This window comes from Ptiloglossa arizonensis, chromosome 2 (genome assembly GCF_051014685.1).
Source record: "Ptiloglossa arizonensis isolate GNS036 chromosome 2, iyPtiAriz1_principal, whole genome shotgun sequence".
Classification (NCBI taxonomy): domain Eukaryota; kingdom Metazoa; phylum Arthropoda; class Insecta; order Hymenoptera; family Colletidae; genus Ptiloglossa; species Ptiloglossa arizonensis.
In genome coordinates this window covers 31,756,356-31,780,513 of record NC_135049.1, presented here as the reverse complement: position 1 = coordinate 31,780,513, position 24,158 = coordinate 31,756,356, and the positions used below count along the sequence as shown (strand labels likewise).

The following is a 24,158-nucleotide window of genomic DNA, read 5'->3' as shown; positions in this document are numbered from 1 at the left end:
TTAAGTACAAGCAGTATTTTCTTTACAAACACTCGATAAACAACTCCTCCCTTCCTCCCATGTTTTCTTTCAGCAATTCTGACGGCCGCGCGCAATGCGGCCAGTAGACTCAGTGTTTGTTTAAACACGTAGATTTGTAATGTTTTTCGGAGCAAAGTGGCTCCGAGTAGAGTCTCGTTCAGAGTTTAGGTCCACGCGATGTAGATTCAGTGTTTCTCGCGTATCGTAAATTCTCTCGAGAGCGTCGTGGCTCTCTTTGCTCTTTCAATCCCGTCGATAGAATCACTTTTGTTCGCCGGCTTTGATACTCGGTCGCGTTGCTAATTTAGTTTATTTTTTTTATTTTTTTTCTTCTTGTAATATCTAAAATTAATCGTCACCGGTATTAGAATCGGTGCATCAGACTCAGGAAGGGTCTCGGGCAGTCCTCCACCAGCATCCAACGTAAGTATCTACCGCCACTGTTCTTAAATGCATGCATATCAGCCCTTGCGGTTTACTATATCTGTTTTCTGATTTTTTTAGTTCCAGGGTCCAAAGACTTCCACGATGACATCTGGTTGGGACATCGTGCCGGGCTCCACCACCGAACAACGTAAGTACCTATCTGTCAGCACTAGAATTGAAACCATTTTGAAACTTTAGAATCAGATCGTCACGTTTTCTGTTTTTTTTTTGTTACAGATCCTCCACCTTGGGTCTACTACGATGACACGTTGCCGAGGTATTCATCTGTTCGTGTTCTACGATCGGTGAGTCGCATGCAATTTCGTATTCCTCCGGTCCCCAAACATGTCGTAGGACGAAAGGTCCGAATCGACACGGGTGACCGGTTGTATTTATATTTCTCGATTTCTGCGAGTACAGTGACCGCGAGTATATTTACCATATACTCGCGAGCAAAGATATTTCTCGTTTTACTTGTACGTATTTCTTAGTCGAGGTTGTAGGGCCTTCTTGTATACCGCGTTTTTTATACCGCGATATAATTATTTAGCGAAGAAGTCGGATACCCTCCGACTTCGCAATTCTATCGATTAGTATTACGCGCAAACGATATTATCGAATATTCGATTATCTTATATATTGTTCGAGTCTCGCGTTAGAACATGATTCGAGTATTATCGTTTATCCGTAGTTTTTATGTTATATTTCATATACAAGAAGGCATTTCGCGATGGTTAGATTTCCAAGTCAAAGTAACAGACTTGTACACAATTTCCCAACTTTGAAACAATTTACTTTGACGACGAAATCGACCAAGGGTTGTTCAAATTTTTCAATAATTAAATATTCTATCTTAGATTTTCTCGATCAATTTTTTCTTACGAATAATTCACTTACGAGTAACTTCTTTGCATAGTAGTATTTTTCAATTTTCTCTTGATTTTTCACAAATAAAAAGTCGAGTCATTTTAACGGAACGAAAGAATACTATCTCGTTAGATACTAGTTAAGCTAACCACACGTTTCTAGTTGAGGATTTTCAGCATGATTTTTCCGTGTTCGTTGCCCGAACTCGTTCAAGTGCCCAGGTGCTACTTGCTCGAGCGAAGGCAACGGGCACGATGACTTCTTAGTCAGTAAGATTAACAATAATAATATATACGTGTGTCTGACAATGCGCTGGCGTATCGTGCACGACGTAATTTCCACACGTGTGTGTGGTTAGGCTGTGGAATTGCGTCGGTTCGCGAAAGTATATCAAAGAGGCTACGAATCAAAGAATACTCTGTATTCTTGTAATACGACTCCGTCGTATTATCAATGGCAGTATCTATCTATATTAACTTAACTTTTGCTATTACATTCACGCGACAATTGTTCACGCGACGATTGCTCTCATTAAAGAGCCACGCGATAAATTCTTACGCTCGTTGCGAGTAGACGTACGCAATGATCGCCAGCCATTGTCAGACAATTTCAGGCACTTGGTACGTACCCTTAGAGTGTGCATGTGTGATAAGCTCGGGTGTCGGAGGCGTCCCGGGGACGCCTCCCTAGGTTAGGCTAATTGCACCCGGGCGTTACGAATGAGAACCGTGGAGTGCTTGTGTTTGAGAGAATGCCTTTTGCCATTTTTTAAATATAGGTCTAGGTAGGTCAGGTAACTTACCTTCTGGTATGTGTGCTAAGAACGGGTAGGTAGGGCCAGGGCAGGTCGTCGCATTCTCAATTCGGGTAGGCGCGTTTCCGCGTGACGTACCTGCACCTGTAGGACGATTCGAAGAATTGATAGCGAAGCTGATGCAAACGAGGAATATCGTTTGCATCTAGCGTAGCTTTCTATTCTTCGGATTTCTCTGCTTTAATTGTTCGCGGACGCGGTCGCGTCGAATTAGGGCCTCGAAACGAACGAACGCTCGAAATTCCATTTGTTCACGCGTGCATTGCACGACCAACGATTTCTGAATCGTTTGCACGGTCGCACGCGTTTTGTACGCGGTTTTCGCGAAACGTAGGGTTTCAGATCGGGCAATGCCGCCCGAAGAGAGAACAGGCTGCAAGCCGAAGAGGCCCTAGACAAATTGTCTCAAGAGTGGGCTGCAACGAATGGCTATCCATCTTCGGATGTATCCATCCGAGGATGGAAAGTCATTGCTATTACTATTTTGTCACTGTACTCGCACGTAGTTGTGTAGTAGTTAGTTTGTTTGGCACGTGTACACTTGCGTGTACCACGCGTGCCGTGGCACCTCATCCCCCAATGATATTGGGCAATTCTCGATTCGAATTAGCGTTGCGAACAAGAAACGATCACGGTTCGAATTAGCGTTGCGAATCAGAAGGAATCGCGATTGCAATTAGATACATAGACGAGAAATCATCACGATTTGAATTAGGGTTGCGAACAAACGATGATCGCGATTTGAGTTAGCGTTGCGAATGAGAAAGGATCGTGTTTGAATTAGTATTTCGAACAAATACCAATCGCGATTGCAATTAGCCGCACGGACGATAAATCGTCACGATTTCAATTAGTGTTGCGAACAAATACCAATCGCGATTCAAATTATCCATACAAATAGTAATTGTAGTTTGAATTAGTGTTGCGTACGAATATCGAGCGCGCTTGCTTTTAATTTTGCGAGATCTGAATGCAGATTGCATTTATTTCCAGAATAGCGTTGCGTTCGATGAGTACTTACCGATCGCGATTACCTTTAGTGTTGCGAACAACGAATATTGAACGCGGTTGCATTTGTATTTTCAATTAGCTTTGCGATATCGATTGATCGCGTTGCTTTGAATTAACGACGCGACGCGAACGGTTCGCGGCTTTTTTTCAATTAGTGTTGCGTCTCACGTAACGCTCAAAAATTGCCACTGGAATCACTGTTGGAATCACGAAACAGCTGAATCAGCTGTCCAACAAGTGATTCCCCGCAGTCTGGAATGACTGCACTCGACTATTAAAGTTAGCGTTGCGTATTATTTAACACACATCGGTGCACGGTATTCAATTAGCGTTGCGAGCTATCTATAAAGCGCCCTAACGTGGTTGCTTTCGGGAGTCTTTTCATTTTGCTTTTTACAATATATATATATTAGCGTTGCGAGTAACGAAGCACCTCGCGCGATTTTTATTGAGAATTTTTTTCATATTTTGATCAGTTAACTTCACGAATATGAAAGCAACCTATTTGGTTGCTCTCGGGAGTATCTTTCTTTTTTCTCATTATTATATATTTAATAAAGTAGTGTTGCGAAAAAAGAACGGTCCACTCACGGGTTTCTTTGCATATTTGAGAAGTGGACCATATTGCAAAGAAATTGCAATTGTCGCGTAAATCGAGCGTTTGTAACTGAAAATACTGCTGAAACGTAGAATCGTGGCTGAAATGTAATTTTTTCCAATTATACATATTTATTACACATTTAGTGTATTTGTATAATAATTCTGGTACGGTGCCAGTAAAACAATGATGATAAATTTAACAAATTAGCTTCCACAATAGAGGGTATTCGTTACTAGGGTTGCTACGGGATATATTATTTTTGCAAGCGCGGTTGATTTACAGAAAAAATTGGTATAACAAGGTAGTGTATTTATTTTATAAATATTCGAAGTTCCTTGCATCGATCAAAGTTGACTCGCGATCGTTGCGTAATTTAATGAAAAATTAAGCGACTCGTACCGAAAAAGTACGCAAGCTGCAATTGGATAGTTTGTATTGATAATAAATTTTCAAGTAGAGTCTATATTATCGCGTCGTTAACGTTTACTTCTGGATGCAGAAATAATTTAGATCAAATCCAGTAAAATATGATTATTCCAATATCAATGACGTTAAAAATATTTTTAAATCGGTATATTCTTGTGGCGGCACTACCCACGCTTGCCATTCTCGTTAAATAATATATAAAATAAAATTGAACGAGTGAAAATAAAATGTGTACATTGTTCGATCGTGAATAGTTCGCGCAGTGAAATGTCTACTAACAAATTTCATTTTCAGCGATTTTTTTTTTTCTATGTCTACTAATCCATGAAATAAGTTTTGTTTTAGGGTATCTATGTGTGCATATTTTGAATTGGGACTTTAGATAAGCGCAAAGAAAAATGACAAACGTAAAGGAATCGAAAATGGAATGTGAGAAGTTCAAAATGGAACTTAATATAGCCAAGAGTAAGAAAAGATGAAACTTATGACATTGTATCTAATATCTCTCAGTTTATGTTTCAGGGCAACCTTCGTGCCACCAATCACCAAAACAAAAAGGAAACATATAATGTTTCCTTGTATTTTTCAGGATATTTCTATTAGGTAGGATGTGAATGAAATTAGATATTTAGTTAGGTAGGAAAAGAATGAAATTAGATATTTAGTTAGGTAGGGTGTGATTGAAATTAGATATTTAATTAGGTAGGCATTGTATTTAATATCCACAGTTTATATTTCAGGACAATCTTCGTGTCACCAATCACCAAAACAAAAAGGAAACATATAATGTTTCCTCGTATTTTTTTTAGATATTTCTATTAGGTAGGATATGAATGAAATTAGATATTTAGTTAGGTAGGCATTGTATTTAATATCCACAGTTTATATTTCAGGACAACCTTCGTGTCACCAATCACCAAAACAAAAAGGAAACATATAATGTTTCCTCGTATTTTTTTAGTTATTTCTATTAGGTAGGATGTGAATGAAATTAGATATTTAGTTAGGTAGGCTCTTTTGGTAATTTAACATTAGCTTTTATGTAGGGAGGATATTACTATTAAGTGCAATCGCTTGTTTAGGAAGAAATCATTAGAATTTAAGTAGGTAGGTTTGTGCTCCACTTTGCATCGATTTTAGTCATAGTTAGCCTTTTCAAGGCAGATTCTTTTGAAAACTCTAATGGTTGTTGGTTCTTCGAACAACGATCTAAACACGATCGTTGTTGAGTCGATTATTAGGAAAGTTGAAAATCAAAATTCTTCGTAAATGGAGGGTGGTTGGGTAGGGATAGGGTAGGTCTCTATACGCAGCAACCTCCACGTGGTGAGACCTGGGCAATCTATATTATTCGGTATTTAATTATTAATTGTATCACCGGTAGCAGGGTAATACAATTATTAACTACATACAAAATAATATGAGCGAATAGCTGCGGTCTTTCTCGTAGAATTTCCACAAATCTAGTTCGATTTTATTCTACATCGGTATATCTAGGGTAGGCAATGTTTCATTCACCCTGTGGCTGATATTTTTAAAGCTTTAAAAATATTCTATTTGTAGTATTTAAACAAAATATTCCATTATGTGTTTGATCCTCACGCAAAGTCTTGATTCAGATTCAAATTTCAATCGTTTTCAATGATGTACCGAACGGTAAACTTAGTTTTAATTTTCACCGTTTATAGCGTATTTTTTTAGCTTTTTATTCGTTAGTGGCGCTATCTGTGGCTACTGGGCCAAGTTTGTCGAGGAATGATTCCTACTTATGTTGCTAGATGGCGACACAAGGGCTATTTTTACTTTTTAGCAGCTTTAAATCGCTTTTTTACATAAAGAAATAGGTAATGGGAATATTTGAGGCACTACTGATGAATCAATTCATACTATGGGATTACTAGCAACTGAAGAATTGCATAAGTTATCATTAATTCTTATATTATATTGGGAAACTATTTTATTAATAAAATTAATATAGAAAGTACACTTAAGGGACCAACAACATAGTTTATACAAGTGTCGGAGGATTTGCAACAATTGCTTGCAAAATAATTTAATAAAATAATTTTGTTGCTCATATAATACATGTGGCGCTATCTGTGGCTATTGGGCCAAGTTTGTCGAGGAATGATTCCTACTTATATTGCTAGATGGCGACACAAGGACTATATTTACTTTTTACCAGCTTTAAATAGCTTTTTAAGACAAATAAACAAGTAATTGGAATAATCGAAACACTGAGGATGAATCAATTCGTATTATCGAATCACTGTTTTATTAATAATTACTTTACTAGTAATTTACGTTATAAATAATGTTCTAATTTTATAACACATTCTGACTCTATATTGTTGATTGACAAAACATACACTTTACATATATTAGTAATAAATAACTTGAATAAATATAGCATCAATCGATTCTACCTAAATTTCTAATGTACTCTCAATTAGTTGTTTGCTTATGTAATAAAACGATTATATCTGCTAGACTGTGATAGTTGCGCCATCTAGTGACATAAATAGATATTATTCCTCGACAAACTTGGCCGAATAGCCACAGATGGCGCCACGTGTACTATTTTTGCAGAAACAGTTTAAGTAATTTCGCAAGCTATTGTCGGAAATCCGTTGAATTTTATCTAAGCTGTATCACTGGTCTGTGAGATATATTTCTTATCATATGTTTGTAAGGTGGAATAATTTTTTAATATCGTATAAAAATTCATTATAATTTAGAGAATCTTTCAATTGTTAATGATTCTATAGCATGAATTAACTCCACCGAGGTTTCTAAAGTGCTCTAATCAGTGGTGTGTTTATGTAAGAAAGCGATTTAAACCTGCTAGAATACAAATATCGTCCTTGTCTCGCCATCTAGCGGCTAGTATATAAACTATTCCTCGAGAAACTTGGCCCAGTAGTCACAGATGGCGCCACTTGTACTAAATTGGTAAAAAAAATCAGTTTATTAAATGATTTTGTAAGCAGCTTTTAAAAATTTTCTGTACACATATAATAATTTCTATAATCTCCTACGAAGGTGTACAAATTTCATTTTAGTATATATTGTATTCATAAATTTGAAAAAAATTTTCATAGTAAATTATATATATTAGAACAATACTCTAACATTACGAATAATAATAGTTTAAAAGTTTTACAATGGAATTGTGGATCTAATCGTAGAATTGCTTTGCGAACAAAGAACGATTCATCAAAATGACGTTGCAAGCTGCTTTTAAACGAAAATGTTGCTAATAATTAATTCGACTAATCAAATTTAAATCGTAGTAACATCGATTCCTTTGTGTACACAGTATAGTGTAGCTCTATCTGACGACACGAGTTGTGAACTGTTTCTCTACGAACACGAGCATTGTGTCCTCGAGGGCGCTGCCTGTACCGCAAAGTTAACTTTAGAGTCGTGAGTAACAATATTGTTTTATTCGTATATATTTATTCCATTGAAACATTTACGTGTCCACGACAAAATTTAAGAAATAAAGCTATTCGTACGATTGAAGTCCATCGATCATCGCTATGCTTCGTTTTATTTGTTCGTCTTACGTTTTAGAAAATATTTCAAACGTTGGTTCGTTTCGTTTTCCGCGACATCTTGGCGTATCTGAAAAAATAGAAATAACCAGTTGTTACTTGTTTCCATTAAATTATAATAATCGAAACTAAAGAAAGTCGTATATTCTCCAACTGTTGACCTTCGCTAGTAGAGGGCCGGTTAATTTATCCGGTACCGCAACATTATCTTCCGATCCTTCTTGCTGTTTTTTTATAGTTTCTGTTTTTGCGTACACCGTTCCTCGTGTTAAAAGTTTAATGCTATCGCGAGAAAGGGCCGGAGTAATTAATGCCGCTAGTGGTACGCTTTCGTTAATTAAACCTGCGCAAAAATTGAGCAAAATTTATGAATATCGCAAATTATAGAAACGGCTGAGACGTTAATTAAACGTGATAAAACCTTGGTTATTAATTCTCTTGCTTTTAAGTGAAGCACACATCTGTCCTACTAAAATTCTTTGAGTGTTCGTCATTCTTCGCAGTATTACGCGATCCGCGTCTAAATGACCAAGATCCTGGGAAGCTTTCCAAGCCTATAACCACACGAAATAGTAAAAAATATTCGTTAGAGGACTTTTCCTTCCTGAACATTTCACGGAGTTTGAAACGCATTCGTGCCGATAGTCGCCATTTTGTACTTCCTTCTTGCGAAAATAATAGGTTGTTCGGTAAGTTTTGTCGTTCGATAAAACTTATCGAGCAACCTAGTACTAGTTTATCAAACGACAAGATTTACCGAGCAACCTAGTACTATACTGTTGAATAAATTTTATCGAACGATAAAACTTACCGAGCAACCTAGTAATATACTCTTCAATAACTTTTATCAAACGACAAAACTTACTCAGCAACCTAGTACTATACTCTTCAATAACTTTTATCAAACGACAAAATTTACCGAGCAACCTAGTACTACACTATTTAATAAGTTTCATCGAACGACGAAACTTATTATCGAACAACCTAGTACTTACTTTAGCATTTGAAGTACGCGTAGCAATAACATTTTCGGAAGATATCGGTTGCTCGCTGGCCTTCGTCCTCGAATTCATCATCTGGCCGGATTCGTACTTTGTTTCCACGATATCGTCCTCGTTGGATTTTTTCGCGACGTAATCGGCGCCTTTATTTATCGGATTATTAAACAGTGCTCGAATTCGGAACCGAGTTCGGCGTTGCCGACATTTTTCTCACCCCGGTTCGGTATCGGTAGCTTTTTCTTTTCCTTTCCTTTCGCGGAACCTCGTTTTTCATTGTTTGCGCGTTTTAATGGTTTTTTCATTTTGTCGAGTCGTTTATTAGCATCCTCTTTACTTTCCGACTCGGACCTACGTACAAGAAAAGAAAGTATCGCGATACACGATCGTATTTCGTCTATAAAAAGGGAACATTATTGTGCTCAATGCGCGTACATAATTTATCGATTAGATTTTAACGACTCATAGCTTTTTGGTTAGTTTGGTTAAAATCGAAAGAAATTGCAACTTCGATCGAATCTCAAAGAGAATTACATTTTACAAAAAAAAAAGGTTAAATAAACCTTATTCCTATCTACGCTGAAAAAAGTTAAAGAAAATCTCGTTCCTTGTACAGTTCGAAACATTTGTCTAATCGAAACGGATCGCGAGGAACGCGTTAACGACCTAGAAGGTAAAATTCCTGATTGTTTGGTTTCGTTTCGAAAGAGACGCACTGTCCATAAAATGCAGTCTCTCTATCGAACCAGGGACAATATTCATCTTAAAGAGAACACTTGGCTTACTGGTCGACCGGCTCTATTAAGTTCAAGGTATTCTTTCCATCGTCCTTCGAAGCAATTTTTCGTTCCATGAGGAGCGAGGAGACGTTTCCCTCGGTGTTCTCGTTCAGCTGTGTCTTCTTTTTCGCGTCGAAGAATATATTGTTTCGTATCTCGGCGATTAGCGCGTTCAGGGACGAGACCGACGGTATTTCCAGAGTGAGAGCGATTATTTCCTTTTCTGGTGTTCTCTCGAATCGAAAATCCATCTCGTCGGCCACCGCCGCCATTGATATCACGTAGCTCTCCGCGGAAGAAACCAACGACTGACCGGACAGGGACCGAGCGAAATTTTGCATCTCTCGACTCAGCAACATTTTCTTTATCTCGTCCGTGTCTCTCGCGGTCTCGACGATGTTCCTCGATTTCTCGGGATTCACGCGTTCGAGAACTTCGAGGACTGCCTGCACCAAAGCTTGGATCTGATAATTGACGAGAATCGGGACGATTTCGCGATCCTTGTCCATCGATTTCGCGCAGCCGACCGGAGTGTTCAGGTAAACGCATTTTCTGTACTTTTTGGTGGTGTCGGTAGTCAAGGTGGTCGATAGAAGAGAGTTGGTCGATGCTTGATTCCCGAACAGACCACGAAACGGGGATTTGGTGCTCGATGTTTTCGAAGCTACGTCTTTCACCGCGCCGAAACTGGACTTGATTGTGACGAGACCTTTCGGACGATCGTCGTAGATCGATCCAGCGCAGTTCCCGAGTTTGCTTCGTTTCGACTTCAACATGGTGATCCCGTGATCGAACTTGATCGAGCCGAACGCGGATCGATTCGACGGACTGCGCGTCGATGACGGTAGGCAGTGTCTGTTGGAGAGGTCGGTGGTCATTCTGCTCGAAGGATCGTCGTCGTCGAGACGAAACGAGGAACCCTTCTCGTTCGATTCGTCGAGCTCGGTGCCGAAATTGGCCCATTTCCTTCCGGGTACACCTTCGGCCAGGACACGTTTGATTCGTAGCTCGTGAGAAGGGCCGAGCAACGAGTACACGTGAGGCGTGATCGTGGGCATTCTTTCGAATCCGTGTCGAGCCACTCTGGTCTGTTTCGCGTTGGTGGAGATAGCTCTGCCGAAATCGAGGTTGTCGTCCACGTATCGTCTGTACTTGTCCTCGAAGTCGCGTATCGCTTGGTCCTCCAAACGCAGCTTTGCGTTTCCAGGCGTCGTGGCGCTCGATGCTTCCTCCGTGTCCACCACGTAACACGGTAGAATGTTGTTCCACGCGCCGGAAAAATGCTTTTTCCTAGCTTCGGACGATCGATCGGGTTACTAGAAACGCTGCTTCGTTGGAAGCGAGAACATACGAAACACGCACCTTTCTCCAATAAGACAGTAACCGGACGAACGTTGGAATCGTCGTTGTTGTTCCACCTGGTGCTGTGAGCGGTCAACAGATGCAGACAAAGAAGCTTCCACGGGTCGATCTCGTCGTCGGTGAAGAGTATCGATCGCACGAACTCGTAGCAATCTTTCTGGGTTCGTTGTTGTTTGGTCGTCGGTCCGGTTTCTTTGATAGCACCGCTGCAGTGGTAGCAGAAGCCGGGATTATGGGTTTCGTACATACGCACGTTGACAGCCTGCGTGTCAAACACCGTGTCAGCGATCACAACGATAAATTAACCGTGGATACGTTTCGCGGTTACCTTTCGATATTATACCTATGTATGATTTAACTCCGTGGCACGGTGTCGAGCGTGTAAAACGATACAAAATGACCGAAACTAAAAAACTAACAAATGATCGGATATTTGATTACCAAGTGGGATAATAACGGTCCCGGCACCCATCTCGGGGTATCGAAGAGGACGTTAGTTTTTAAACCGTCGTGTCTCGAGCTTGGGTTTCCGATCGAAGCAATGTTCGCGAAAGAAAACGAAAAGAAAATCCTCGATCGACTTTTCGCGATCTTACGTTCGATCCGGAGGATTGTCGTCGAGTTTGCAAGTTTTTGTGACGCGAACGAAACCGGTGCCTCTCCGTTTCTATCATCCTGAGGTCCGACTTTTCCAACTTGTCGAGTTTCACGAGCTCACGCGCCAACTTCTGACGGCTAATCTCGTTCTGCTTAATAAGTCTGTCTTGGAGCGTCACGTTGGATTTCATGGTCGCCGTGTTCTCCTCTGTGATTTTCCCTGTCCGCTGAGAAATTTTCCTACCGAAATGACGGTTAGGATCGGTGAAAACCCGAGGGTTCTGTTCTCGTTCCGCTTCGATTGTACCGAAATTGTCGCGAACGCGATCAACTTCATGCTAGACGAACGTTCCATTTAGGAGCAGGGTATAAAAGCTTCGCGTAAATATTTCATCGCGTTTCGTCGATCGACGATCACTCGAACGAGCTTTCGTTCCGTTGTTCGACGATTCTCTACGAACGATTATTTTTCTCCTCGAGGGCCTCGAACGTTCCCGGAGTTTCGGTCGATCGAACGTACAATTTGAATAAATTGATCGCGACGAGGACGGTATTTTACGCGTATTTATTTCTAGAAACGTTTCGACGTTAGGGTCTATTCGAATGGTTCGAGTTCGCGGCGTATCGCGATTCGCGCAACGTCGACTCCGACGACGATAGGGGTTTTTAAAAATCCGGTTAACCGTGAATCGCAGGGGCATATTGCGCAAGAAACGAAGGCACGACTTGCTTAGAAATGAACTTTCCAATTGGCTTTCGTTATTTATGGGCGAAAGAATTTTATTTACCGCGAGCGGGAGCACACGGTAGCGGCGAGTAGTTCGCGTCGTTGCGAAGACGCCCGTGATCGCAACAAGCGCAAATACACGCTAATCGTGCCAATTGTAACCGATTGTTTTTCTTTGATCCTCGTGTCAACTGTGTTCGCGTTCGCAATTCTCCTTCGGGCCTTGATATCATCGAGCATCTTGCGTCACTTGAACGATAGCTTTTGCGCGTTAAAGATTCCTACGATCCTCGTGAACCGAAAGAGACGATCACCGGACCATAAATACTAGACCAAATATCTCCGATCGTACGTTATTGTACGCGGAGCAATCTGTACGCGGATCGAAATTTTGTCTCGGTTTATCTTCGGCCGCGTAGAACAACTCGTTGCATAAATAATCCGGAGGAACACGTTTTGTAATCGAGCCGCGCGGATAATCGATCGTTGCACACGCCTTTCGAGAAACGTCGACTTTCGAAAATTTCCCTCTTATCTCGATCGAGTAGGCTAATTAAGAGAAACCGTGTCGTAAGCACTGTTCGGTATTTTGTATTTCATTAGAATCGAATTATCGAGCGATTACGGTTCGTGGGAACGATTCGACACCGATCGACCGATCGTTCGAGCTTCCGAGTGTTTTCGTCCATAACCTGTAAACAAAGGTTCGAATTCGCGGAAAGGACGAACGAAGAAAATATTGTATGACGAAAACGCGAAAGAGAGCGCCATCGTCGATCCATTGGTAAACATTGTCTCCTAATTGGCCGAGCGAGCGAGTGTCGCATAATACAGGAGCGCTGATTGGTCGGATGTTCGGTTAGATTGACCGAGATCGTTCGCTACATCATCGGTTACATCGGCGGTTTGGTAGTCGCAGCGAGCGGTTGGCGAGTTTCGATCCCGTTTCGAAACGCGTTTTGTTTACGTAGATTTCGCTGGAACGCGAGCACCGAAGACACGAGAGTGACGAGGAGGTGCGCCGTGGCGGTTACGAAGGCCGGTAGTGTGACGGGCCGCGTGGTAGGAGGTTGCTGCGATTCAATTTCAGTCGAAGCGCGCCAGGCAGACCGAGCGCCAGCAAGAACCGGCTGCTCTCTTTTCCGCACTTCGTACTTCGTTTTTCGAGCACACCGTCGTCGAATCCCCTCGCGTAGACGCGCGTCTCTCTGTTCAACGCCGCGTTCGCGAGACCGAGATGCGCGCGTATGCGTCGCTCGCCAGAGGGTGATGCTCGTCGCGCGCGTGTGTGTGTGTGCGCGAGCGAGCGAGCCTCCAGCATCCGAGCAAGTGTTTACATCGTGCGTGTAACCTACCGCGGACAACCGTTGCACGGGAAACCAGTACTCGTCGCGTTTTAGAACGCGTTCGAAAAACACGGTACGCCGTCGACCTAGTTCGTAGAGCGGAACGTCGAGCAGCATCCCGACCGATACGTCCCACCGATCGTATCGCGAGTCGTTCCTTTTCGTATCGACGGTTGGTGCTACGATTTTCGAAAACTACACGGGAACGACCGAACCTACCGATGAACGCGCGAACGATGCGTTCGTCCACGCCGAGGCCACGAACGCGAATCGTCTTCGAAAATGAACTATCGAAACGATTCGTCGCGCGCTCGTGCAGTGTTTCGATCCCCGTTCGGGAGTTTCGTTAATTTCTCGATGTATCGTCCTCGCGCAATAATCGAGTAATACGTGAACACGTGACACGACTGTTTGCCGCCATGACCGCGAGGGGATAAGGAAGAAGGATCGCGTCTGTGAGAATGGAATTTACAGGCTACAAAGGCACCGGTCCCCGTGTTAGGGTGCGACGACGCGCGGAATTAGGTAGACGGCTCACCAGGAGGCTATCCCTGGTCGCGAAAATGCCAGCTGCCATTCTTAACAGAGCGAATCCACCCGAGCCAAGGCCAGTCGAGATCACGGCGATCGCACCTGACAAGACGCAGCTCACCGTGAGTAAACCGTACTTTCCTGTTTCTCGTTGCGTCGTTCCTCGAAATTTCGTTCGGTCTCGTTTCGACGTTAAGGCTCAGCGAATCTCGAACGAGACAACGATCGGTTATTACGAGTTACGCGTTCCGATCGACGATACGCGGCGAGCAAATATTTTTCGAGATAGCTCGCGATTGCTCGCACGTGTTCCGATGGTCGGGTCAGAGACAGTGTCGCGTACGCGTATCTCTGCCGTGGCATCGTGGAAAAGCACGAACCTATATTCGAGGCACCGCGGATTCCGAGGTAGAAATCGAAACTCCGCGCTAGGGTTCGACGATTAATGTACCAACACGTACGCCGCACGACCGGCTACAAGCGCTGTACATTCTATACAGGAGTAAGAGGCGTTACCTTCGGTATTTAAGCGCTCTATAGAAACGTTGCACGTCATTCTCTTCTCGTGTTTGTACGTTGCTTCGCCTTTGTGCGCTACGTATTCTCTCGCTGACTTTTGTCGGCCGATCGCGTACAACCTTCGTTACGGGCTTACCGATGGAATTAACGAATGTTTGGATTCCGGTACGAACGTCTATCGGTGGCATTCCGTGTTGTACACGGAATACGTACGGAGCGCCAATTTCGCGGAAACAAATTCGATATTCCTTATTCTCCGTTTATCTTCGAACGATCTTTTTCTATCGTCCACCGATCCTGTAGACGCGCAGCTTATACCTCTCTGGCGTTAAGATACGTACTTTTAGCAGGTTCGCTGTTTACACCGGTTTTCTTCCCTTTTTCTTTTCGTTTTATCTCGAGAAAGGGAACGTTCTCGAGTTCCGAACGCGCTTTAATAACGATAGGTGCACGCGTGTTGCACGTGCGTACGTAAACTCGCGAAAGAAAAGCGAATTCGTTGTCGTATGCACGGTGGCGTTCCTTGAACTCCGGCGACCGACTCTACACGTAATCGTCGTAAGAAAGAAAGTGCGCAACGTGATCGATAGCAGTACTTTCTAGCAGCGGACGAAATGCACTTTGTCCCCGTTCGGGATTTTACGTACGGTGCGCGCGTGCACGTACACGTCTCGATCGGGTTTGCATCGACGTATCGATGGGTCGCGTGGGCGTTTAACGAATGCGATCAATTTCGTTTTACGACGCGCGTTCCACGCACGACCGATACGCGTGCACGGTTTTAGCTACCGTGGACCGAGTACACCTAGATCGATCGTTTCAACGACCGGAATAATTTCTTAATTTTTATCTCGCGTATAGATCGCGACGCGCTCGTTGAAAAAACTCGTTGCACGTGCAAGCGCAACCTTACGTATGCGTTGCGAGGCGATAACTGTAATTTCGACGAAGGTTTAGCGCCGATTATCCATAAACACGGGACTCCGATTAAACTTGAACGTTGTAGCGAGTGTTTCGTCGACGATACCGACGACGGTACTCGTTTCGCGTTCGTTGACGCGTTTTCCACGATCAACGATCCACTTTCGCGCGTCGCGCAGCAATTTTTCAAATTCTTTTTTTCCATCACGATTCATTGACCGTCGGTAACGTCGCTCCCTTTCGATTCCATGCGTCTCGATCGTTTTCAACGACCAGATGAGTCACCTTTCCGTCCACGAATTTTGCAACCGCTGTATCGTCGTTGCGCGATGTTTCGTGTCGGAAACGGTTACTTAATTGCAACGGTCAACCGCGTTACGTAAATGCGTTCCCGTGGAAAATCGTTCGGAAGAAATTACTTGGACGATATAATTGCGAAAAGAAATATAAATAAAACGCCGGCACGTTTCGCTCGGATCTTTCCAGTCCTTGAGGCGTTTGCGTGTCGAACGGTTCTCGTTTTCGCGAGTCGCTAATTGAGTTCGAGAATCGACTCGCGGAATGGCAAATCGGAACGTGTTCGAATCGTTGTCGTTTGGCGTTACACGGATACGCGTTTTATATCGCTTTCTCCGTATGGCTTTACGCGCAGTCGCCTCGCCGACTGCGAATAATTAAAAAATCTAACGTGTTCGGAGAGCAACGACTTTCTCGTTCGTAGATCAACGAACGTAAAAACTCTTATTCGTCGCGAGGGACGGGAAAAAGAATATCCAACGATCGTGCAGCTCCGAGCTGTAGCTCTCGAGGAATGTACATCGAAATGCTTTTGCTCGCGAGTTTTTTCCCTCCGGGGCTCCAACAATTTTCAACCTTTGATTTTTCCAATTCCATTCTCCCGAAAGTTATTCGTAACCTAGAATGGTGCATCCAGGTATGCGAGTCGAGTGTTTTTTTTTTTTTCGAACGACTACAATTAGAACTGTACGATCGTACCGTTGCCCAGCCCCGAAACTTATGGACGACAGTGTACACTCGCGGCCGTCTCGATCCTTTTTCTGCTCGATCGACACGTGAGCAGCATCTAAAGGTCACTGACACGCCGCCTGCGGAGCGCGAAATTCACTTTCGACTTCGAGGATCGATGTATCGGCGAACGATCGAACTCGCGCGCGAACCACCAAAGGAACGAACGCGCGACCGTTGAACGAAACGGAGAAAGTGACGATCGAATTGGCCGGTCATCCTTGCATTTAACATAGAGCCGTTCGACGTCGCTGCAGAACGTTTATACGTTCTCGATTTCTGCTTATTAAGTCCAGCCGTTTATTAAATGCCGCGTGACGACAGTTGCGAGCAGGAAACGGAGCGACGGAACCGCCCGCGCCTTATCTTTGAAACTTGTCGTTTCGTACGCCTCCGTTTACCACAAATAGACGTTAATCGTCCGTTGCGTACCGTCATACCGCGTTAAACTTTCCATCCTTTGTACGTTTCTCGATCGAAGATCCAATAACTCGGTTCCCTCGAGAGACAGTTTTTTTTTAACAGGAATACTCGTCAACGCGTAACGAGACATTGGGAAGCAACGCGTTATAATCATTGCGTCCGAATTAATTGCTTGGCGAAAGATGTATACGTTCAACGCACGGACGAATATAGTAGTTAAATTATTTTCCAATCGCTGCGTATCCCGCGCGATTAGTAATTTACCCCTCCGATCTTTCAATCTCGTTCATCCGCGTTTGATTTCATCCTCGCGCACCTATCAATTATCCATCCGCAGGGATTTCTGCGTCGGCACGCGCGCGTCGTTGTCTTTGCGCGTTGGTACGAGCGAACGTCGGCCAAAGACAAAGAACCGTGGCGTAGGATATCGTTTTGCGGTGGCAGAAATGTCTGCCGTTTCTTTCGTCCAGCGTGTATAATTTCCGACGTGCTTATCGAACCGACCCATTTAGCCGGACGTGTCGCCTCGCGCCGGACGATTTCATCCGTAAAGCAGCGAACGCGTCGGGAACAAGAGTACCAACGTAGTTGAAAATGATTCGCGGACGATCGAACGAATCGTAATTTTACGCACCGTTGGGAGTAATTGGAGCACCGGCCGCGACGAAACAAAATCGTCGAACGCCGACGTATCTTTTTCCAACGTGGAACAATCCGGTTCGTTCGCCTTAATTGTTCGTACGCGCGAGTCTCGATCCTCTTTCTTTTTTCTTTTTTCTTTTTTTTCTTTTTTTTTTTAACGCGCAGCGCATAAATACGTATAACGTATCCGCGCACGGTAGTCCGTTCGTTCTGAAAGTTGGGCCTCGAACGGATTGTTTCTAACGTCTGTGACTAACGATTACGGGTGTTGTAATTAGGCGGACTCGAGTGGATTCATTCGTGAGATTGCGAATTTTAGATCTCATTCTGCTCTGATTGTCAGAGTCACGCAGCCGTACACTCGCTAATAATGCGACAGTCGGTACGCAGCTACAGTAAACAAGTCCACTATTTTATCACGCTTGACCGCGACCGAGAACGGAACACATGTATCTGGTGGAAAAATAATTTAAGAACCGACTATCCGTCGTCGCTCGAACGAGTTACGACCCTTAACGTCGATCGTTCGCGTTATTTTTCTCTCTACTTCGTGCGTTCTTATTCCGTTGGAACAGTCGTAACGTTTCTGAAACTAGTTTAGTTTCGACGTGGAGCGATTTCAGTCCGGTGTTTTCTACCTGCGTTGCCTAGACCGAGGCTGCGCGACAGGTATTACGAACCTCGAGGTATCGAAACTGCTCGAAACTCTTTGGAAAGGGAAACCTACGATAAGAACGCGTTGTTCGGGACCGGTGGAATCCACCGAAATTCCTCCGGAGGGAACGATCGAGGCTAGACCGTTGAAAGAGGCTCCAAAAACCACTACGGTCGGTCTTTCAAAGATTCGCGCTCGAACGTTTACGAGGATCGATAAAACCGATTCACGGTTTAACAGTCCCTCTTAGGACTTCCTTGTACCGTCTACGCTCCAAAGATTGTAAAATGTTTTTTCTCCCCTTATCGTCGAGCTGTTTTTCTTATTTTTTTTACACGACGACGATCGGTCCACAGTTTCGTATTCGGCGAAGAATCTAACAACGTCGTGGACAATAATTATTCGGAGGTATCGAGAAAAGTTTCGAGCAGCTTCGAGTACAACGGGACGAAACTTGGCGGGATTCTCGGTCGCGATCGCGGGAAAGAAAATGGGTCGAATGTTGAAAAAGGCGGCCTCGATGGGCGGGAAATTGCTGGAAACTGCTGGAAATCTTGTCCAAGTCCGTGGCATTTTCAGGAAGTGATTCACGCTTCTGAAACCCGGCGAGCTTTCACCGACCGCTTGCGTCACGTCTGAAACAGGTGACGAGCTGTGACCGATCGGAATTATCGCTAACGCGATTGTATTTTAATACACTGCTCGCGGTAATCAGAGGGTATTGTGGTTTGTAACGGAACGTCGAATTCTGTGATAATATGTATTGAACGAAAGATTATACAGTACACTTAATAGCGCAGAATTTTTAGCGAATATTTTTCCAACGAAACGAATCGTTCGACACCTGTATTTAAATTAATCGTTGCAAAACTGTCCATTGTAACGGATAGGAAATTAATTCTCCGATTATCGGCTAAACCGTACAATACTTGGTCGTAAATAATCGTGGTGTACGAAAGCCATCGTCGTCGCGAAACGTCGTCAATGCGGGCGGTTGTGTAAAACGAATATTAATCGATTTCTTTTTTTGACTCGTATCGAAAAGCGTGTCGTTGCGTTTAACCATAGGTTCGATTCGCGTGGGACTTTTTCAGCAGAAATACTCGCGCGAGCAGCAATTTCGAGGTAAAATCGTCGTCGCTGCGGCCTATTGTAAACAATGGCATCCGGTGTCGAGGGATTTAGCGACATTTAAACGGAAACCGTGCGCGAGTATCGACGAAACGGTGAAATCGTTCGGCTCGAAAATCCGCGCATCTGTGCAAACAGAAACGATTCATCGCGGAAATGCGCGCGGAGTAAAACCGTTAGAGTTATCGATAACTCGACGAGAAAAGTGGATCCGTGGAAAGGAACGCTCCGGTCGAAGGGAAGTTGTAAACGACGAACGAATAACGTCAACGTGACCGATATTGTTAATGCGACTTATAGTACCTCGTGGTTATGGTGTTGCGCAACGTTCGGCGTAAGGTTTCGTCCGGATTTGTAGGATTCCATTGACATCGAACGTCTCGCGAGACGAAATAACTTACACGATCGACGCTCGTGTTATGCATTTACGCAGTATCTAAATCGTTGACCAAGAAATAGTGGTCTCGCGGTATCGTATAGTACGCGATAAGCGCCGAAACGTAAATCGAAGGCGATTCCGAGGATCGTTCGAGAACCGTTTCGAGTGACTTTAATCGAGAGTTCGGATCGTTTCGTCGTCCTCTTGTCTCGTTTCCCTTCGTCCGTCGTATTTTCTCCATAGAGTATACCGATCCGGGGCATTAATGAAAGTCCGTTGTGCGCAGTTGCAACGTCACTTTCGTTCCTCGAAAGTGTTATCTCCGTACCGACATTGAGCAACGATATTTTTCTCGGGTCACGAAAACGTTGGCGCGAATCGTTGTAACCGAAGCTCGTGTAACTTCCACGTTGCGTTTAAACGATCACCGCTAACGTCGAAGAAGGAAATCGTGCTCAGTCGTCGAGGCTCGGATCTAAATGTTTCATCTGCACGCAGTACGCGTTCAATCTTTCGATGCCCGCCTGCCTGTTCCCGGAGTAGCGACATTCCCAAGCGTCTAGCAGACGATCGTAGTATCGTTCCACGTCGAAAAATTTCAAATACGGATACGATTGGTTCGTGGGGAAGATTTTCTCGAAATTTCCAATCTGCGAGAGTTCGTCCTCGTAGCGTATCAGCTGCCTCAAGTCGTCCCTCGTCAACCGCTCGACGATCCGCTCCAGATACTCGTGCCGATTTCGCATAACGTTGATCTCCTTCTGCTTCGTCGTTTCCCAAAGATTCAATTTTTTACTGTACAGCGTGGCATTCTGCGATATCGAGTCGTACTTTCCGCAGCGTGTTTTCGTTCCTTTGGAAACGCGTTCGTTCGGAATCTGGTAGCCAACCATGTTCAAAACGTTCCTAACGAGAGGACCCTGTAAAAGGAAAAGCGATCGAATCGTTGTCGATCGCCCGAATTCGAACGCGTACCTCCTCGTGACCACGGTTAGAAATATAATTGCTATCCAACGAGGTTACGGCGAGGTAGATTTCGGTGCAAACGAGAAAATTGCGTAAAAGTTAATTCTCCGTACGTTCGTTGAAATTTTGCGAGAAACGCACCGAAAGTATCGGACACCGAGCGAAATTTAACGGGCAGATATTTTTTTCAATAAGAAGCCAAACTATCCTTGAAAGGTTTCGCACCGTCGAAGCTAGTCGAGAAACTATCGGAGATCAACGAGGAAACTTAAATACAAGTTTTCGACGGGTAACACGGTGTACGTCGGTTCTTACGAGTTAGGTGGTTTCCGAGGTAACATCGGAGGCTCGAGGCTTCGGCGGTATAGCGTTATCGCGGCTAAAGAGAACGCGCTCCTTGTTTTCGGTCGCTCTACGAATCTAGAGTCTTATCGAAAGGTTGCGTTGGTACCTTAATGGCCGTATCGAGCGACGAGTTCGTTTGCAGCGACGGCAGGATGTTGACTTCGAGCAGCCACGGCTTCAGATTCTCGTCGAGGAGTACGTCGAAACCGTACAACTCGTAACAAGTGTAACTCGAAGCCAGGTTCTCCGAAATTGCGGCATTCATGCTCGATTCGGCGGCTATCAGCGTCTTAACGACGATGTCCTTGATGGTGGACCACAGCTTGGCCACGTCCACACCTTTCTCGATCAGGTGGAACCACAAACACCCGAAGGACCATTTGTGACCCCTGAACGAGTCGACGCTGTCGTTCGGTACGTAAGCCGGATTGAGCTTGTTCACGCTGACGTTGGTCAGATGCATGTACTTGTCGCTGAGATTCACGCCTCGCACGTATCTGAAAACGAAACATCGGAGATTCGAATTCGTTTTCTCGTTTCTCCGCGATATTTTCGGATTACCTGACCGAGGCGAAGCGAACCAAGCCTTCCTTGTAGATGTAAATTCTCGTCGGATTGATGCACGTCGCGAGAACGTAAACCCGTAGATCGAATTTCGAACCGTTGACCAATTTCGGTTTGGAGATGTATCGTTGAACGATCACCGAATTAAACTTTGGAATGTCGCACCATCTGTCAACGACTTTGATACCCTGGCCGCAACTCGCCGAGGTTGGTTTAATTATCCACGTGCTACCGACGTTGTATTTTAACCACTCGTACTCGAACTTGCGTATCTCCTCCGGCAGTAGGTAGGTCTTCGGAACGAAGCCGAATTCCTTGGCACCGAATTTCTTCGTCATTTTGCTCAGATTGATCCACAGCAAGGCTTTGTTGCCCAGATTGCGCGAACCGGGTATGCTGTTCACCTAGCCGTAAAATATACAAACGCTCGTCGACGATTCTCCCGCGACTTTGTCGGACGAGAAATTCTTTTCACCTTCTGGTAGTCTTTGAAGAACCGATAGCTCAACGAGTCGTTGTAACCCGCGTACCAAAGGGCGGCCCAGTCCGTGCTCCTGGTCGTCAATCGGTGTCCCAAGTTGGACAAAATTTTTAACAGGATCTTCGGCATTTTCGCGGAGTACTTCCATTTGAAGAGTTTCGCGACATCGTTGGGCAACTTTTTCGAGAAACCGCGCTCGTGGCCGGGAAAGAGAAAGTACGGTGGTACGTACCGGAAGAGGCTCTTTCTCATCCACGGTGGCGGGTCGTTCGACACCTTGTCGCCGTTAGCTCGATCGTCGAAGATAATCTCACCCCTCGGTCCGTGGACGGTGTTCTCGGGTTGGATCGATCTCGGTGTTTGCTCCCGTCTCGTCTCCGAGCTCGCTCGTTCGATCGGTCGACGAACGGACGAGATCGCTCCAGAGTGAAGGAAAGCCCTCTCCGTGAGCAGCTCGTACGTCAGCCATTCGTCGTCGAGGTTCCGATCGAGGCCGATCGTACCACCGAAGGTAGACGTCGCGACGTCACCGAATCTGCACGGTTCAGAATGACCGCGGTCGTGCCGCATCGCGATATCGAAACACTCGTAAATTTCGCGGTCATTATCGTTTGCACCGAGGGCACGAAGAATTTTAACCAATGCGCACTCGATCGAAATCCGTTCGCCGTACTAGCCGCGCGACGCGACGCGAGTTGAAGTTGCACGCGGAAACACGTTTCGATCGGCGCGCGGTTCTCGACGTCGGGTGTTCGATAAATTTATGGAAACACCGCGGTCGAGAACCTCGTGCGTAAAACGTCCAATAAAATCGCTCGCTCGTAACGTATAAACTACGGTGAAAAAATCGGAACGCGTCTGGAGGGAACGTTGGAAGACGCCACGATTCTCTAGCCACGCTCGAATCGTTCCGACGATTAGATACCACGACGGGGGTAAAAGCAGCTGCCGTTAAATCAGTTTCTGTTCACCTATTTCCTATCGGCTCGCGAACAATGCCGCGATTGATTCGAGGGCTTTCCGCATTTGCGTGCCACGCCGGCGTTTATCTCGCCGGGCGGAGCGCTCGTACGCGGTAAACACGCGGGCGGACACGCGAATGGTTTATGCGCGTAATACGCGGCACGCACGCGCACACGTACGCGCGCGCACATCCTCGATGCACGTGTAACGCACTTGTGCCGCGAGTCGACGTATGCCCGCAACGCGAGGATAACGCGAGTCGACCGTAAGGGTGCGTTTACACCGCCGGCTCGATTCCACGTTGCGGAACCTCCGGAGGGAAGGTCGAATTTAACGGGATCGTTCGCGCGATTTCCACGTTTCTTCCGTAACGGCGAATACGACGAGCGAGCTTCCAGTGGCGAGGGAACCACCTTGGCGAAACGAACCTTGGACACCGAGAGAGTATCGCGCGTGTCTTCGTCTATTATTCTTCGTTATACTTCTCGACGTGGTCCGTCGTCGCGAGGATGCGACTATCTACGGCCGGCAAGCACGAAATCGTAAACCGTTTCGAGCACGTAGGCCTTGGAAGGTCTTCCGCGCCGTTGGTCAAAGCGAAATCGTCCGTCGAGAATCTCCGTCGGGTTCGCGCGGCGGTACAAACGTGCCCTAAAAAGTCCTTTGGAGTCGCGCGTGGGCTCTCTCTCTCTCACTCTTTGTTTCTTTCTCTCCGTCGTGTTCCCGGTCGATCGGCAAACGCGCCTATCGTTCGCGTATACTTCTCCCCGTGTCCGGGGTCTAATGGCGATGCGGCTCGATGCTAATTTGATTCCCGTGTAGCGCAATCACGGGCCTGATTGTCGATGTTACGCGCATCACGCGCATTCCTGCGTGCTCGCTAGTCGCGTTTTCCATCTTGCACGATTAATTGTCGGTCGTGCGTGGCCGGCGTTGACTCTCGATCGGTCGGGGCCGGTGCTTCTCGCTATTCGCCGCGCGGAATGCAACGTTCCCGGGTCTCTAATCCGAGCGTATACAATGCCCGGACACACCGGGGGCACCGAGAGAGCTCCGAGCGGTGTACAGAATGTAATACGC

At 45.1% G+C, this 24,158-nt stretch overlaps 3 protein-coding genes across 5 annotated transcripts in view; 1 reads left to right on the top strand and 2 right to left on the bottom strand.

The window, feature by feature from the left end:
- Nucleotides 1-7,645: 7,645 nt before the first annotated feature.
- On the bottom strand, nucleotides 7,646-11,109 carry LOC143143571 (uncharacterized). Its single transcript, XM_076304962.1, is given in 6 exon segments — nucleotides 7,646-7,793; nucleotides 7,885-8,066; nucleotides 8,145-8,277; nucleotides 8,719-8,867; nucleotides 9,496-10,794; nucleotides 10,863-11,109. Coding segments are annotated over 6 exon segments (2,085 nt in total). The 3' UTR covers nucleotides 7,646-7,718.
- A 1,988-nt stretch (nucleotides 11,110-13,097) lies between these two features.
- Nucleotides 13,098-24,158, top strand: part of LOC143143570 (uncharacterized) — a 154,382-nt gene continuing 143,321 nt past the window's right edge. For 2 of the 3 annotated variants that reach the window (XM_076304957.1, XM_076304955.1), the window contains exon 1: nucleotides 13,099-14,185. In XM_076304957.1, the coding sequence (XP_076161072.1) occupies nucleotides 13,994-14,185 (192 nt within the window). In that variant the 5' untranslated portion in view covers nucleotides 13,099-13,993. Of the gene's footprint in view, nucleotides 14,186-24,158 lie in introns of all 3 variants that reach the window. The other variant, XM_076304956.1, reaches the window with a different exon arrangement.
- On the bottom strand, nucleotides 20,203-22,685 carry LOC143143587 (tubulin monoglutamylase TTLL4). The gene is made up of 4 exons (XM_076304977.1): nucleotides 22,110-22,685; nucleotides 21,632-22,038; nucleotides 21,177-21,567; nucleotides 20,203-20,679 (listed from the first exon to the last, which is right to left on the bottom strand). Exons 1-4 carry the CDS (start codon nucleotides 22,683-22,685, stop codon nucleotides 20,215-20,217), a joined length of 1,839 nt encoding a protein of 612 aa, XP_076161092.1. The 3' UTR covers nucleotides 20,203-20,214.

Bases quoted from the DNA above. Each gene is read 5' to 3' on its own strand.
- LOC143143587 (XM_076304977.1), bottom strand. From the start codon at position 22,685: ATGCGGCACGACCGCGGTCATTCTGAACCGTGCAGATTCGGTGACGTC. The intron at 22,039-22,109 runs GTGAAAAGAATT...TTTTACGGCTAG, and splicing joins TCTTCAAAGACTACCAGAAG to GTGAACAGCATACCCGGTTC. The intron at 21,568-21,631 runs GTAATCCGAAAA...TTTCGTTTTCAG, and splicing joins GTTCGCTTCGCCTCGGTCAG to ATACGTGCGAGGCGTGAATC.